The following is a 15,479-nucleotide window of genomic DNA, read 5'->3' as shown; positions in this document are numbered from 1 at the left end:
GAAAGCCCATGTAATATTTCTATATCCCAACACACTTGGTATCAAATCTCAACACTTTCCAAAGAAAAGAAAAGGTCATCAGAAATGATATTTATCTTTGACCTTTCCTGATCAAATGGGTTGTTTTTATGTCCTTTATATTGTATGTAAAATTTAGAAGTATACCAAAATGTGGACAAGATTAAATAAAATTAACACAATCACACAGAGTTACTGGATATGTTGTAAACAATACAGCACCATGAATTTGTAAAGGAATGAGATGAATTTAGGGCAGTATCTTAGAATGCTGCTGCTAAGTTGCTTCAGTCCAACTCTGTGTGTCCCTATGGACTGCAGCCCACTAGGCTCCTCTGTCCATGAGATTCTCCAGTCAAGAATACTGGAATGCGTTGCCATTTCCTTCTCCAGGGCATCTTCCCAACCCAGGAATCAAACCCAGGTCTCTTAACATCTTACCTGCATTGGCAGGCAGGTTCTTTACCACTAACGCCACCTGAGAAGCCCAGTGTCTTAGAATAATATACGTAATTTATAACTTTTAATGTTCCACTTGTTAATGAAAATCATGAGGTAGACACAAAATGTGGGCTTATTCCTGGCAAACTTAAGCAATCTGAGCTATTTCTTACCCACTACTAGAAGGAGTTTGGGAATCATCTGTTAGAAGGATATTGTCACTCTACTATAATTAGATGTGTTTTTGTTGATAATGTATTGGACATGTGGTTGAGCAAGCTCTGGGAGTTGGTGATGGACAGAGAAGCCTGGCAGGCTGCCGTCCATGGGGTCACAAAGAATTGGACATGATTGAACAACTGAACTGAATGTATTTATAGATATTTTTTGAAGAAAAGACATTAATTTTTTATTCTAGTAGAAGAACAAAGAATTTAGAGAATAAAGTCAACATATAATGAAGTAAGCACCATCTAATTTCCTATCCATTACACCAGGAATAGTCTGTCCTTGGAAGGCAGGAGGAGAAGGGGATGACATTATGAGATGGTTGGATGTCGTCACCAATTGAGTGGACATGAGTTTGAGCAAACTCTGGGAGACAGTGAAGGACAAGGAAGCCTGGTGTGCTGCAGTCCGTGGGGCCGCAAACAGTCAGACATGACTTAGTGACTGAACAGCAACAAACTGGATTTCAAAATCAAATATTCCAATTTAAAAATTATTATCAACTAGAAGGCATCTGAAATTTGGGGGTTATAGGATTATATGACCCCATTTGTATGGCTATCTTTCTTAAATATTATCATGTCATTTTATACCTATCTCTGCTGCCTACTCTAATTTTTTCTTCTTGTTAGATCACCTCTTTGCTATTCAACGGGAATTCAGTGGTTTTTTGTTTGTTTGTTTTTTAAGCTGAGTCTCATCAAGAATCTTCAAAAGCTATTGCTGATTTAAACTGTGCTATAGCAATCATGTTAATTGTTCTGTGGGTGCCAGTTAAAGGTATGAGGGCAAACTGTACGTGTGTATGTGTGTGTATGTATGTATTCTTGTGTTTTTATGCACTCTTTTCAATATCACTGGAAAGCCATCTATTTCTTCCATCTGTATTATGTAAGACTTTTCTCTCTACTTGGAGAGAGAGAGAGAGAGAGTGTGTGTGTGTGTGTGTGTGTGTGTGCTCAGTCATGTCCAACTCTTTGCAATACTATGTGCTGTAACCTGGCCGGGCTCATCTGTCCATGGGATTTTCCAAGCAAGAATACTGGACTGGGTTGCCATTTCCTCTAGGGGACCTTCCCGACCCAGGGACCCAGGGATCAAGCCCACATTCCTGTATCTCCTGCACTGGCAGGTGGATTCTTTACCACTGAGCCACCTGGGAGGGTTTCTCTCTACTTTCCCTACTAATGATAACTATGATTATCTACTTTGTGGTACAGGGCAGTTATTATTAAAATATAATGAATTGATTGACTAAATGGATGTTCAAATCATTAAAGACCTAAAACTATAATTGAAATGTTTCCTTTGAAAAGTACAAAGAGAAACTTAGCTACATGCAGTCTATCCTCTGGGCACAAGTGTTTGCTTTCTTGTGAATGTTGTTAGCCTGTGAAGATGAGATAATGGTGCCACAGAAGCTATCAGAATTTAAAAGAAGATTTCCTTTATTACTTCATTCTACAAATATTGCTTCAGAATTCATATGATAGGTATTGTGCACATACTGAAAACACAACAGTAAGCACTACAAATAATACCTGACCTCATGGAATTTCAGAGTTCAGAGAGAAAACATTTATTAAATGTGCAATTACAAGTTTAGCTCTTATTTCTATAGGGCACATATCAAGTTCAGGGAAGGTATTTATTCAGGTGTCCTAATTTAACTTGAGAACGTTAGTGAAGACCTCCTGAGAACTAATGTTCCTGCCAAGAAGACTCCCTTAATGAGTCATGTTTGGCTAAGGAAAGATGAGAATGAGATGGCAGTGAGGGAAAGTCAAGTAGAGGAGAGTACAAGTGAAGAAGCCCAGAGGTGAAACAAGGGCTTTAGAAGAATTGAAAGAAGTCTCAGTTTCCATGAGGATGGAAAGAGGAGAGCAAGGCAGTGACCACTCTGAGATGAGGTAGGGGAGGTGGGAAGAGACCAGATTATGAAAGTCGTCATAAACCTCATCATGTTGGTTGATATTTTATCCTAAAGGCAACAGGCAGGTTACAATAGACAAGCAGCATGATTGGGTAGTAGCTGACAATGTGGAGATGGGTGGGACTGATTGCAGAGAGGATCCAGAGAGATCTATTAATATATTGTAGTAGTAACTGGCAAGAGGTGATTTGTAGTCTGGACTTGGGTGGTGTCTGAGGGAATATTAACTCATTTCTGATGATAGGAACACTCTAGCATGAAAACTTGGACAAAGAGCTACATAATTATAAAGTTGTCAGGAGAATTATACCAGTGTAAATTGGTATGCATGTTGGTCAACAAAGAAATCCATAGAGCAAAGATTGTGTGTTTTTGAAAATAGTTTATCAAATTATGTACATAATCATGTTCATTACATAAATCATATATAAGTCAAAAACACATTCATCAATAAACGTGCTGCTATAAGACAACCAATATTAAATTTTAGTATATTTTTCCAAATATATATATATATAGGCATACAAAAGAGAATGTAAATTGAACACACTTTTTGAAAATGAAGATAGACTTGTAATTTAGGCTATATTATCCTTTTTAGAAAATTATCAATATACCAATATATGTTCCCATAGGAAAAAAATATTCTAACATTTTAATAACTTCATAATACAGAGAAATACATATGTGTTTTTGTTAAACTGTATATTTGATTCCATTTTGATATTTGTACTTTCAGTTAAATTCTAACGTATGAAATATTTTCAGTCATATGAAACTTCAGAAGACAAATTGATAGAGTCTAAATGACAGTTCTTTTCTCTTTCTCTAAAAGTACGTGACCAATATCATGGTGGGTTTTTCTTTCGGTAAGTATAGTATATAATAAGATCAGCCCAAGAAAACACATTAATTAGTCTAAATGTAAGAAAATTTATATCTTTTATCTTCCCCAGTAAAATCCTCTAGTCTTTTCCTATGGGCAGTACTACCATTCATCATTTCTTTCACCTCTGAGTTCCCATCTGAGCTATTACTAAAATTCCTTAGTGCAAGATTCCATGTTAACTAATTTTCATAGAATAGAGAAACTTCTGGCAATATACACAATTGAGTGCTGAGATGGAAGCCTAGATTCTTCCTAAGTGCTTTATAGATCAAGAAAACAGTCATCTATTTGCAAGCATTATTCAAGGTCATTTTAAACTATGTCTTTATTAGATTAATTTTTTGTTCAAAGTATCAATGCTCCTACATACTTTAGAGCTATGAATACAGAACCAGTCTTGTGGCTTGTGTTTGTTCCTGAAGCTATCATGCCTTTTTTAGAATAGTTTAATAAAAAGCAAACATTTGAGTATATAATTTTTTTCAAATGTTATACGCCTCAGCATGTCAAGCTTTAAATAAATACACTTTATCCTTTAAATAAGGACACTCAAATAAAGTCACTTTTGTCAAAGCCTTTTCCTATCATAACATATTTGGATGATGCAAGATGTATTCCCTTATGATGTCCAAGTGGTTGATAAACCGATTTCTGTGGAATATATAAGAACTATTCGGACTTTGTGGTTTCCTTAAATGAGATGAATAAGAATTTATCTTTTCTGAATAGGACATAAAGTATGCTAGGCCTATTTTAGATGCTTCAGTGTGCCAAAGATGGTATTAAGTTTGGTGTTCATAAATGACTAATCTGGAATAAGAGATTGAATGTATTTTGAAAACTTAAACCTGTTTCACCTGAACATGTTTAACTAGTTAATAAGAAACATCAAAAAGACAAAACCCTGAGATCAACGGTCATTTTTTTTGCAAAGCTATTATCTGCTGTTTAAATGGGTTGTTCGGGTCTGTCTATAACATAAGTTTTAATAACCTAGCTCAAATGCAGATTTCTAATTTTCAATTAACATAGGAATAATTTTGTTTGCTAAAATAAAATAAATGAATGAATGACAAGTCTGAAACATGAAATGTTCTAGGTAGAACTTTTTAAAATTCCAAATTTCAAAAAATCATGTGGCAACTGTATAGCTCAAGCTTTAAGTATTAACTTTTAACCTTTGACCTTACAGATTTTAACCAATGAAATGTCTCTTTAAACTTTAAAGGAAACAATGATAACGAGCGCCTGGCGATTGCTAGACAGCGAATTCCATATCGACTTGGTCGAGTAGTTGATGAATGGCTACTCGACAAAGGTAAAAAACATTGATTAAAACTTCAAATAAAAAAATAATTTGAACATAACCAAGTAGTACTTCATTGTAACACTAATAAACATAAAAAATAAATTTTCCGTAAAACTAAATTAAAAACAGATTTAAAACAGTAAAATGTAGATAGTAATATTTGCATTCCTTGTATAATACTTTCTATACATTTTTAGACGTACCAGCTGTTTAATAATCTTACCCTGTTAACTTAAGGTTAAAGGGACTGTTAAATATAATCCACTAACTCAATCTATGAAGGTACTCACAGCAAGCATTAACCCAAAATGATAAATCATTCGTAGATTATATTACATGTTCCAGCCTCTAAATTATTAACTAAAATATATGTAGTTCTGATATCTTTATTATGGTCCTGAAAAACAAACAAACAAACAAAAAAAACTCTTGGTTTAAACTCTAGGCATCTTAAATAGTGGGCAACATGGATTGCCAGTCAAAATGAAGTCCCTTTAACGTTTGCAACCTTCTAAGAGCATTTGGGAACAAGCCCTAATTAAAACTGAACTTAAAGTTGTGTGCATGCTTTTTATGAACAGAGAGCAATCTGCTAAAACTGGATACTCAATTTGATGATTTTGGTACTGTTGCTGAGGATTGCTGTTTAATGGAAATGTGCCATAATTTCTCCATCGGTTTGTGTATCATTCCTGAAGCCGCTTTTTACATCTGAAGCTATGTGTTTTTTTTTCATTTGTTTTGTTTTAATAGACTTGCTGAAAGCCAATCAGAAAAATCTTTTTGGATTTTTTGTTTCTTTGTTTTGTCTCTGACACACTCAGTGTAAACCATGTGTTTCTTTTCAGTGTATTTGCCAGAAAAGTAGAATAATTCAAATAACAATGGACTATTGCATTCAAAAAAATAAACATTTCTAAAGAAGAACATATGGATACCTGTGACCATTATGTGAATTATGAACTTTTTACCATAAATTTAAATTAGATTTCAGCTGCTATAGACTAGTTTCTGCCAGTTGTAATTTTAGAATGACAAATACTTGAAATGTTAGATATCTTACATATTTTTAATTTATCAATTTAGATTTGAGATCTTGAGGTAAAAGAGAAAGTGATCCGCTTGAAAATTGATTTATAATATATATCTTTGATTGGTCTTTTAGCAAAGGCACTACATTTACAATAAGTTGAGAATTTATAAGTATTTGCCAGTGATTATGCATTTCATGGACACCTCATTTATAAGCAATGAATTATGAGTCAAATGCCTCTCTTATAGTTTATTGCTCTCATTATCCACCCCATGAAAGATCTGTTTTATCATCCTTTATAGAATGTAGAGTTCACAATCAACATTTTTGCATGTATGTAATATTATTTTTACAGGGCGTCAGCTCACAATCTTCAATAGCCAAGCAACCATAATAATTGGCGGGAAAGAGCAGGGCCAGCCCTTCCAGGGCCAGCTCTCTGGGCTTTACTACAATGGCTTGAAAGTTCTGAATATGGCAGCCGAAAATGATGCCAACATCGCCATAGTGGGAAATGTGAGACTGGTTGGTGAAGTGCCTTCCTCTATGACAACTGAGTCGACAGCCACTGCCATGCAGTCAGAGATGTCCACGTCAATTATGGAGACCACCACGACCCTGGCTACTAGCACAGCCAGAAGAGGAAAGCCCCCTACCAAAGAACCTGTTAGCCAGGTGAGTACCTGGATTTCATTTCTTCATTTTGAATCTGTGACTATGAAAGTGGACTTTTCTCTGTGTGTGTCTTTTCTAGAATGGGTTTACTTCTGATCTCAATCGTTATGGCTTTTTTGAGACTTGCTTAATATAGTGGATTCAATTTGAAGATGAAATGTTGGTTTGCGGCTTGTGAATTTTGATAAACTTTGTATTGGTGTGTGTGGCTATGCTGATGGTCTTGATCCAGTAACCTTGGTCTAGACCTGGCTAAGGGGATTGTCTGAGTATTATACACGGTTTTCACTTTTTAAGTTAAATGAACAAGTAAATTAATGAAGTATCTGAAAGACCTTGTTCAAGCTCAAAACTTCATCAAAATTAAATAAAAGCAAATTTTGAAAATCTTAAAAAAGAAATTACCTACAGCACTTGTATTTTGAAGTGTGAAAATTTTGAATTGGAAGGCATGTGGGTCTTGTCATGAATGATGTCTACTCTTCTACTGTTGATAAAAAAAATGTGCTATTAGTTTATCTGAGTACAAAGATCCAAAATATGGTATTTAATAACTGTCTTGGGCCAACATATTTTGTACATTATGTGGCTAACTGCCCTCACCCAAAATATTCACTGAGCTTATTTTTCAATCTTATGTCTAAATTTTGGGGGAAAAAAGTTTTAAATGTCACACTGTACAAGAAGTGTACAATTCAATTAAGATGTTACTTCATTAATGATTTGTGGTTGTGGTTGTGTTTATTGTGTATGGCTTATTTAACAATAAGCAGGTTATTAAGGCAAATCTGGTATAGGAAAGCAAAACACAGAGCAATGATAAACTCTTTCCTTTAAGTAAATAATTCAGAAGAGGATATTCTAGGACATTTAGCATTGGAAATATTCTTGTGAATAAAATTTTAATTAACCAGATTTTTTTCCTCGGAAGTCTTACTTCATCATTAATGAAATTGCAGCTCCTTAAATTCTTAGGTAAACCAGATATATCCCCCAGTAAGGAAGTATCAGCCTCATTTTAATATGCTTTATCTATTACTACTTGCTATGTAGTAAGAAATTATGTTTATTAAGAAAATATGTGTAAAATAGCTATTTCATTTATAATTTAAACATCTAGAAATGAAGAAATTAAAATTTATATGTTTTATAATATTAAGTAATGTAAAAGGAAAATAGTTAACTGCCCATTAATTGCCAATGAAAAGACTCTCTTTTTTTTAATAAGCTATAACATGTTTAAAGATAGCAATGGTTTATGGAAGTAAATGATCTAATCAATTAGTGATTACTTGGTTCATTTGAGGAGGTATTGACTTAAATAAAAGATTACTAGGTTCATTAAAAATAGATATTTTAAATCTTCAGATTTCAACACACCAATAATAGCAATTAAATAATTCGGAATAATATACTGCAAATATTCAATTGTGGCAACAGTGTTTTAAAGTTGTACTGAAAGCTTTTAAAATTCTCTCATAAGGGTATGTTTGTGATTACAGGTAATAAGATGTGAATGTGTGAAAGAGAGACTACTGGGGAAGAAATCAAATTGCTTATTTTTGAATAGCAGGCTAATTTGTTGTGAATTTTCTTTACTTCACAATTGATTTTTAACTGTCCTCCAACTACAAAGAAATTATTGATATATACAGAATTTAAGTGTTTGCTAGAATTATCAGTCTTGGAAGATTCAATAGGAAAATGATTTGTAATGCTCAGCCTAAGACTATAACCTTTGACCCATTTTTGCAGGTTGGATGAGGCATCTTCCTTCCATAGTGGCCATAACTGCCTGCTTTTATCAACTGTCTTATTCAGTTGTATGCCAGGGAGGGTCATTTAGTTTTCAAAAGCCATACTGGACTGTTTTCTCAATCAACGTGTATTTTCCTCAGTGATAGCACAGAGCCACTTAAGTTACAATGGCTATGTACCTTAGGGTGATTGCATGTTTTAGAACTATAGAAACAGACTTTTGGTCAAGCAGAATTAAATTGGATTCATTTCAGATAGATGAGATGAGGTTTTTGCAGCCATTCTGCAGGGCAAGTAGTGGGGAGAAATGTATTTTTTCAGTTTTCACAGAGTCAAAGAATATAAAAGAGAATTCACAAAATGTCATCCCATAAGATTCTATTTACATTCCTATTTAAAAGTAAATATGCTTTGAAAAGAAAAAAAAAAAGCTTTTCTTCTCTTGATAGTGATCAATTTTAGGACTGATATTTACTTTAGAAAGACATGATCTATGTCATGAAGTAATGGATACATTTACCAACCCTTCTGATTAAATAATTTTTTAAAATATGGCTATAACAATATTAGTAGTACTTTTTAATATGGATTATATAAAATTCACAAAAAGTTATTTTGCTTATGATATTTAGTATCTAAATGTTTCCATAAGACCCACTCATCCTAACAAAGAGAAACTTTCTATAAGGATAATCTCAGAAAGTGAATATTTGCAAACTCTTGACAGTATAAAGTTCTTCAGGATGCTGAGAGCTTCCTTCTTGGGTTTGGAGGCAAAAGTGTCACACAAGATCTTTGATGGCTAAGTGTTCCCTGCTCTTCTGAATAATATGGCAATCTATGATGTATATGTGAAAAAAATGTTAGTTGCTCAGTCATGGCCAACTCTTTGCAACTTCATGGACTGTAGCCTGCCAGGCTCCGCTGTCCATAGAATTAGCCAGGCAAGAATACTGGAGTATGGGTAGTCATTCTCTTCTCTAGGGAACCTTCCAGATCCAGGGATCAAACCTGGGTCTCCTCCATTATAGGTGGAATCTTCACCGTCTTGAGTCACCAGCCAAGCCCTTGATGTATATGTAGCTTTATGTAAATGAGTTAAAGCAAGTTAACATGCAAAGGACAATATTCATTCCCTTTGGTTGCCAGTTTGTAAAGAAAGAAAATTGTTTATTTTGAGATCAAGATTTTGACATTTCTTTTGGTCTATGCTTTGTATCACATTTTGCAATATTGTGATCTTTCCATTAAGAATATTTTAAAAGTTATTTACATACTGTAGACAATATGGATCCATGGTATTGCCTTTTGGTTAGAGAAGGTATGGTATAATAGAAAGATCACAGCAACAGGTTTCTAGTTTCAATACAACCTCCTATCTTTGTGAGTATCTTGGACAAGATAGTTAACCTCGCTGCACTCTGGCCTTGCTTGCTATCTCTCTTAAATAAGTGGGTTTAGGAATCTCTTGAACTGTGTTGTTCTTGTTTAGTCACCAAGTCATTTCTTACTCTTTTGTGACCCCATGGATTGTAGCCCACCAGGCTCCTCTGTCCATGGAATTTCCCAGGCAAGAATACTGGAGTGGATTGCCATTTCCTTCACCAGGAATCTTCCTGATCAGGGATCGAACCCTTGTCTCCTGCTTGGCAGGTGAATTCTCTACCACTGAGCCAGCAGGGAAGCCCCATGTACCCAGTGGTATAGCAATGTAATTATCAATAGAATCCTTTTTTGACTCTCAAAAGCATCCCAGTTTGGTCCACAAATTGTATTACGCTCTACTTTGACAACATATTTAAAATCTATCTTTGCTAGAAAATCATTCTTCGTAAGAATAATAAATAGAGAGGCCCTGTCTTTTACACTCAGAGTAGAAACTGACTCTGGTCTCCTTACCTGATTTCAAGAATCCATAGTGTTTTTCATCTTCTTTTCATCTCATTTTAAAAACCTTAAAAAAGGAGAGAAATAAGGCTTTGAGAGATTCTGGTTTTTGACTGGAGGGACTATAGTTTGCAACTCTTAGAAAGAAATTAAATTGTAGACTGGGGTAGAATCAGTAAGTATGAATGAAATGTACTGAAACAATTGAGTGGTTCCAGTTAAACTTTATTCAGAGTAGAGGCAGCAAACCTACTCAAGAAATGGTACTATTGAGGATTTTAAACCATTGGTAGGTTGTCAGGACATGTGTATTCACTTCCTACTGAACTCATTGGTATTTGATTCCTGTAGAATGTTCCAAAAAGAATCCCAATTAGTGTACAAACAAAAAAAAGTGTTTGAATGTGTTGGACACTGCTACTGCTTCCTGGCAGCTTTGGAGATACTCATAAAAAATTAATGCTATTTGTTTGAAAAATGTAAGCAGAGTGCACACATATTTCCATGAAAAATATCTAAAGCTAACAAAAAACATTTTGTAACTTCAAAGAGCAAAATTTTATTTTTTATTAAAAATATTAATTAACCTTAGCTGTGGCTTCATTATTAAGAAATAACTGCATTACTTATAATTATGTGTGTTCCTGATAACCACTCTGCATTTTAAAATATTGGTGACATGAATAATTAATTTTATTTTCCCTAGTCTAATCATTCTGCTGAATTTACTTAAATTAATGTACATTTTAACTGCAAATTTTAGTGCATAATGAAAAGAAAAACACTTGGGTGTAGATTTGAAAATGTATACAAAGGCACGTTCTTCTGAAACTAATGGTGCCAAGTAAGAAAAGTATAATTCATTGTAATTTTAAATGCAAATAAGCACTGCTATTTAGAAGGTGTTTTTCCCCTCATTACTAGTAAACAAAAGTTCTAGGATATATACATTTTAAAGAGTTTATTGAGAAATTTGAGGCCCAAAGAAACTAAATACCTTCCTCACGGCTATGCAGCCAGCTTCTTTTCAGAGTATGTTGAGGTGAGCTGGTCCTCTGCCCTTGAGCCTGGCCTTTGTTCGGAATCTCATCACTTCCCACCTTCACATATTCTTAACTAGTTCAATGTGATCTGTACCTAGGTAGGGATCAGGCTTCTCTTTTTGAAAATGCAGATATGAGCCTTAATACATCCAAGTATTTAAGATAAAGAGCAAATTCCCGAATGATCATCAGGGTCCATCCTTCACAGCTAGCTTCCTATCTGCCTCACTGGAAAGTTTTATCTCTACTCTTCTCCATACCCATTTCCTCTGATCTGTTGAACTACTAATAGAAACCTCCAGAGGTCATGCTATTTCACACCTCTCTTTGCTCTGCCTGCAAAGCCCTTTCCATTGTTCACCTACCTGTTTCCATCTTTTATACTCTTCCCAGTCTCTCCCAGTCTGCTTCTACCTTCTGAAAGCTGACAATTTGAAGAGGCAGCACTGACAAGGCTGTTAAGGGTGTAGTATTGTGCAGGGGTCAAGGGCGATGGCTCCATAAGCCTGAATGCTTACTTAAATCTCAGTCTTACTTTCCCCATATACTGGCTGCATTCCTTAGGCAAGTTAGCCTCTCAATATCTCTGCTTCCCATCTATAAAATGGGGATGATGGTGTCATAAACTTATTGTGAGGATTAAATAGTCTCTATCGTATGAGTACTATATACAGTAACTGCTATTTGACAATTTTTCATTGTCCCCCCAAAAATTTTTTCATTATGGTTCACCCTAAAATGAAGAGAAGTAAAAAATAATGCCTGACACATGAAACCATTATACAAATAATAATTATGTTTGAAAAGCATTCCTTAAGTACACTGTATGAATTAAAGCATCTTTCTTACCTTTAAAATATTTTCTTCACCCTTGAAAACCATAGCTCTGAATCGCTGTTTCTGAATCAAAGCGTCAATTGCATATACTGAGCACATACTGAGCTGAAGGGGCTTCCCAAGTGACACCAGAGGTAAAGAACCCGCCTGCCAATGCAAAAGACGTAAGAGATGCTGGTTAGATCCCTGGATCCAGAAGATTCCCCGGAGGAGGGCATGGCAACCCACTCCAATATTCTTGCCTGGAAAATCCCAAGGATAGAGGAGCCTGGTGGGCTAGGGTCCATAGGTCGCAAAGAGTCAAACACGACTGAAGCCACTTAGCACGCACACACGCATGCACGTATACTGAGCTGAATTCTCTGTTGAATGTGTTTTCCACAGGGAAGCAGCACCATTCCCCTACAAGTATGTTGAAAAGCAGTGGGAGGCAGGAAGTGATTCAGGGGGAGAGTTGTCTCTAGCATTTAGTGGGAGGGGACCGTGAGCACTAAATATACTGCAAAGTGAACTGTCCACTGATCCCCATAGCCGGCACTGTTTTACTCAACCTCCAACCACCACCACTACCAACAGAAATTACTATTGACTGAGCAGCACAGAAATTTCCTATACCTGTTTCCCAGCTGTTCTCAGACAGAAACTCATTCATAGTATGGTGCTGAATATTGAAAATATGACTTCTGTAATTGTCCTCAATAACATGTCTTGATTAAGGAGTTTAAAAATTCATGTTATACTTTTTTCAACATGGATATGAAAAACATCAAGTACTTCCAGCTGTGCGTTAGACTAAATTGGGTTTATGATCCTTGATATAATTTATTTTGATACCATTTGGGAGAAATGGAATGATTTAAGACCCTGTATCTAATAAATATGTGACAGTAAATTCAGTGAGCATTTTCTCAGAAAGGACTGGTGAGATTGTCACCGTCCCTGATATTTCAAGTCTGAGTTGAGGCCAAAGGAATTACTTTTTATTAAGTCAGGTGTCAGGTGTGAAGTTGCTCAGTTGTGTCCAACTCTTTGCAACCCCATGGACTATAGCCTACCAGGTTCCTCCATCCTTGGAATTTTCCAGGCAAGAATACTGGAGTGGGTTGCCATTTCCTTCTCCTTTTATTAAGAAATGAGTTAAATGTAAAGTAGCAATAAAATAATCTTATCTTCTTGTCTTTATTTTAGTCAATGCTATGAATTTTTGGTACCATAATAATCTGGCTTTCAAGTACATAGGTATGTTTATGTTATACCTGTTGACTTATTCCTCTTTTACATGTAATAATTATTTTGTTAAAGAAGGGGAAGAGGCAAGTCATCTGGAATAAGAAAATTGTGTATGCATGCATATATGTTAGCAATGCTTTTTTCTTTGATAATATATATAAAACAGTAGGTTTAGTTTAATAAACTGATATCAAGATTAAATTTAAATCTCTCAATAATATCTTATGGAAGTAGAATTGATATACAGTATACTTTTGCAGATTCTTTTCCATTATAGGTTATTACAAGATACTTGAATATAGTTTTCTGTGCTATCCAGTAGGTCCTTGTTGTTTGTCTATTTTATATGCAGTTGCCTATATCTGTTAATCCCAAACTTTTGTTTATCCTTCCCCCTCTATTTCCACTTTGGTAACCATAAATTTGTTTTCTGTCTGTAAATCTATTTCTGCTTTGTAAATAAGCTAATCCTTTTAAATCAGAGTCCACATATAAGTGATATCATGTGATATTTGCCTCTCTCTGTCTGACTTACATCATTTATGATGATAATCTCTAGGTCCACCCATTTTGTTGCAGATGGCATTATTTCATTCCCTTTTTATGACTAATATTCCACTGAATATATGTATATAGCATCTTCTTTGACCATTCATCTGTCAATGGACATTTTAGGTTGTGTCCATGTCTTGGCTATTGTAAATAGTGTCACTGTGGACATTGGGTGCAGGTATCTTTTCAAATTAGTGTTTTCATGTTTATGGATACATGGCCAAGAGTGGGAAATTGCTGTGTCATACGGTACTATACTTTTAGCTTTTTAAAGAACTTCCATACTGTTTTCCATAGTGACTACAAAAATTTACATTCCCACCAGCAGTATACAAGAGTTCCCTCTTCTCTATACCCTCTCCAGGATTTGCTATTTATAGATTTTTTAAATGATGGCTATTTTGGCCAGTGTGAGGTAGTATCTCATTATAGTTTTGATTTGTATTTCTCTAATAATGTGATGTTGAACATCTTTTTATGTGCCTGTTGGCCATCTGTTTGTCTTCCTTGGAGAAAAGTATTCAGATCTTCTGCCATGTTTTGATTGGTTTTTTGTTGTTGTTGTTTGTTTGTTTATGGAGCAGCATGCACTGTTTTTATATTTTGGAAATTAATCCCTTATTGGTCACATCATTTGTAAATGCTTTCTCCTGTTCTATTGTCTTCTCATTTTGTTTATAGTTTGCTGTGCAAAAGCTTTTAAGTTTAATTAGGTCCCATTTCTTTATTTTTGTTTCTATATCCATTACTCTAGGAGATGGAGCCAAAACAAGTATTGCTGTGATTTAATGTCAAAGAGCATTCTGCCTAAGTTTTCTCGTAGGAGTTTTACAGCATCTGGTCTATGTACCCCTTTTTGTGCCAGTTCCATACTGGTTTGATTACTGTAGCTTTGTAGAAATCAGGGCACATGATTTATCAGATTCATTTTTTCTCAAGATTATTTTGGCTATTCAGGTTCTTTTGTGTTTCCATACAAATTTTAAAAAATTTTGTTCCAATTCTGTGAAAAATACCATTGGTACTATGACAGGGATTGCATTGAATCTATAGATTTCCTTGGTTACTACATGAGTTCTTCAATTTTCATTTAGTGCCTATATTAATTTTTCTTATCAGTTAACATCGCTGAAAAGTTCTCCAACAGCCAAGAAAATATGTAGTATTACATGATTTGAACTTTAAGAGGAGATATAGTTAATTCATCTGCCTTTTATAGCACTTACGAAACACTGTCTTCTCATCATGGCTATTCTTTTTATGTAGCATCTCAAGCAGACAAATAACACACGTGTTAACCAATAGTTTCTTCAGTTAGCATAGTAAATGATAATCAAAACAAAAATAGCAGTATGTATTTGTTTTTATTAAGTTGTTTGTGGGATTGGCCAAAAACTTCATCCAAGTTTTCCTGTAAGATGTTGGCCAAATGAACTTTTTGGCCAACCTAATATTTTCAACCATAATGTATGTTGCCTGTAAATCTGCAGCACTTTTAGTTAAAATTATGAATTAGTCAATATCTTTTGTGTACATAACTTATAAAATACACTTTGCAAAGTATTGTATTCTTGAGGATAAACGTGTGGTACCTAGAGATACAGACCTGTATGACAGGAACCAACTACTTCTCAGATGTGTAGAGA

At 34.8% G+C, this 15,479-nt stretch overlaps 1 protein-coding gene across 19 annotated transcripts in view; it reads left to right on the top strand.

The window, feature by feature from the left end:
- NRXN1 (neurexin 1) overlaps window positions 1-15,479 on the top strand; it is a 1,211,037-nt gene that overhangs the window by 1,051,787 nt on the left and 143,771 nt on the right. For 12 of the 19 annotated variants that reach the window (XM_040224802.1, XM_040224806.1, XM_040224800.1 and 9 more), the window contains 2 exons: window positions 4,738-4,827; window positions 6,207-6,526. In XM_040224802.1, coding sequence (XP_040080736.1) covers window positions 4,738-4,827; window positions 6,207-6,526 — 410 coding nt within the window. The remainder of the gene's footprint in view (window positions 1-4,737; window positions 4,828-6,206; window positions 6,527-15,479) is intronic. The other 7 variants (XM_040224817.1, XM_040224816.1, XM_040224814.1 and 4 more) reach the window with 1 other exon arrangement.

The sequence above is a fragment of the Oryx dammah genome, unplaced genomic scaffold (assembly GCF_014754425.2).
Source record: "Oryx dammah isolate SB20612 unplaced genomic scaffold, SCBI_Odam_1.1 HiC_scaffold_25, whole genome shotgun sequence".
Taxonomy (NCBI): domain Eukaryota; kingdom Metazoa; phylum Chordata; class Mammalia; order Artiodactyla; family Bovidae; genus Oryx; species Oryx dammah.
This window is presented reverse-complemented; position numbering and strand designations above follow the sequence as displayed.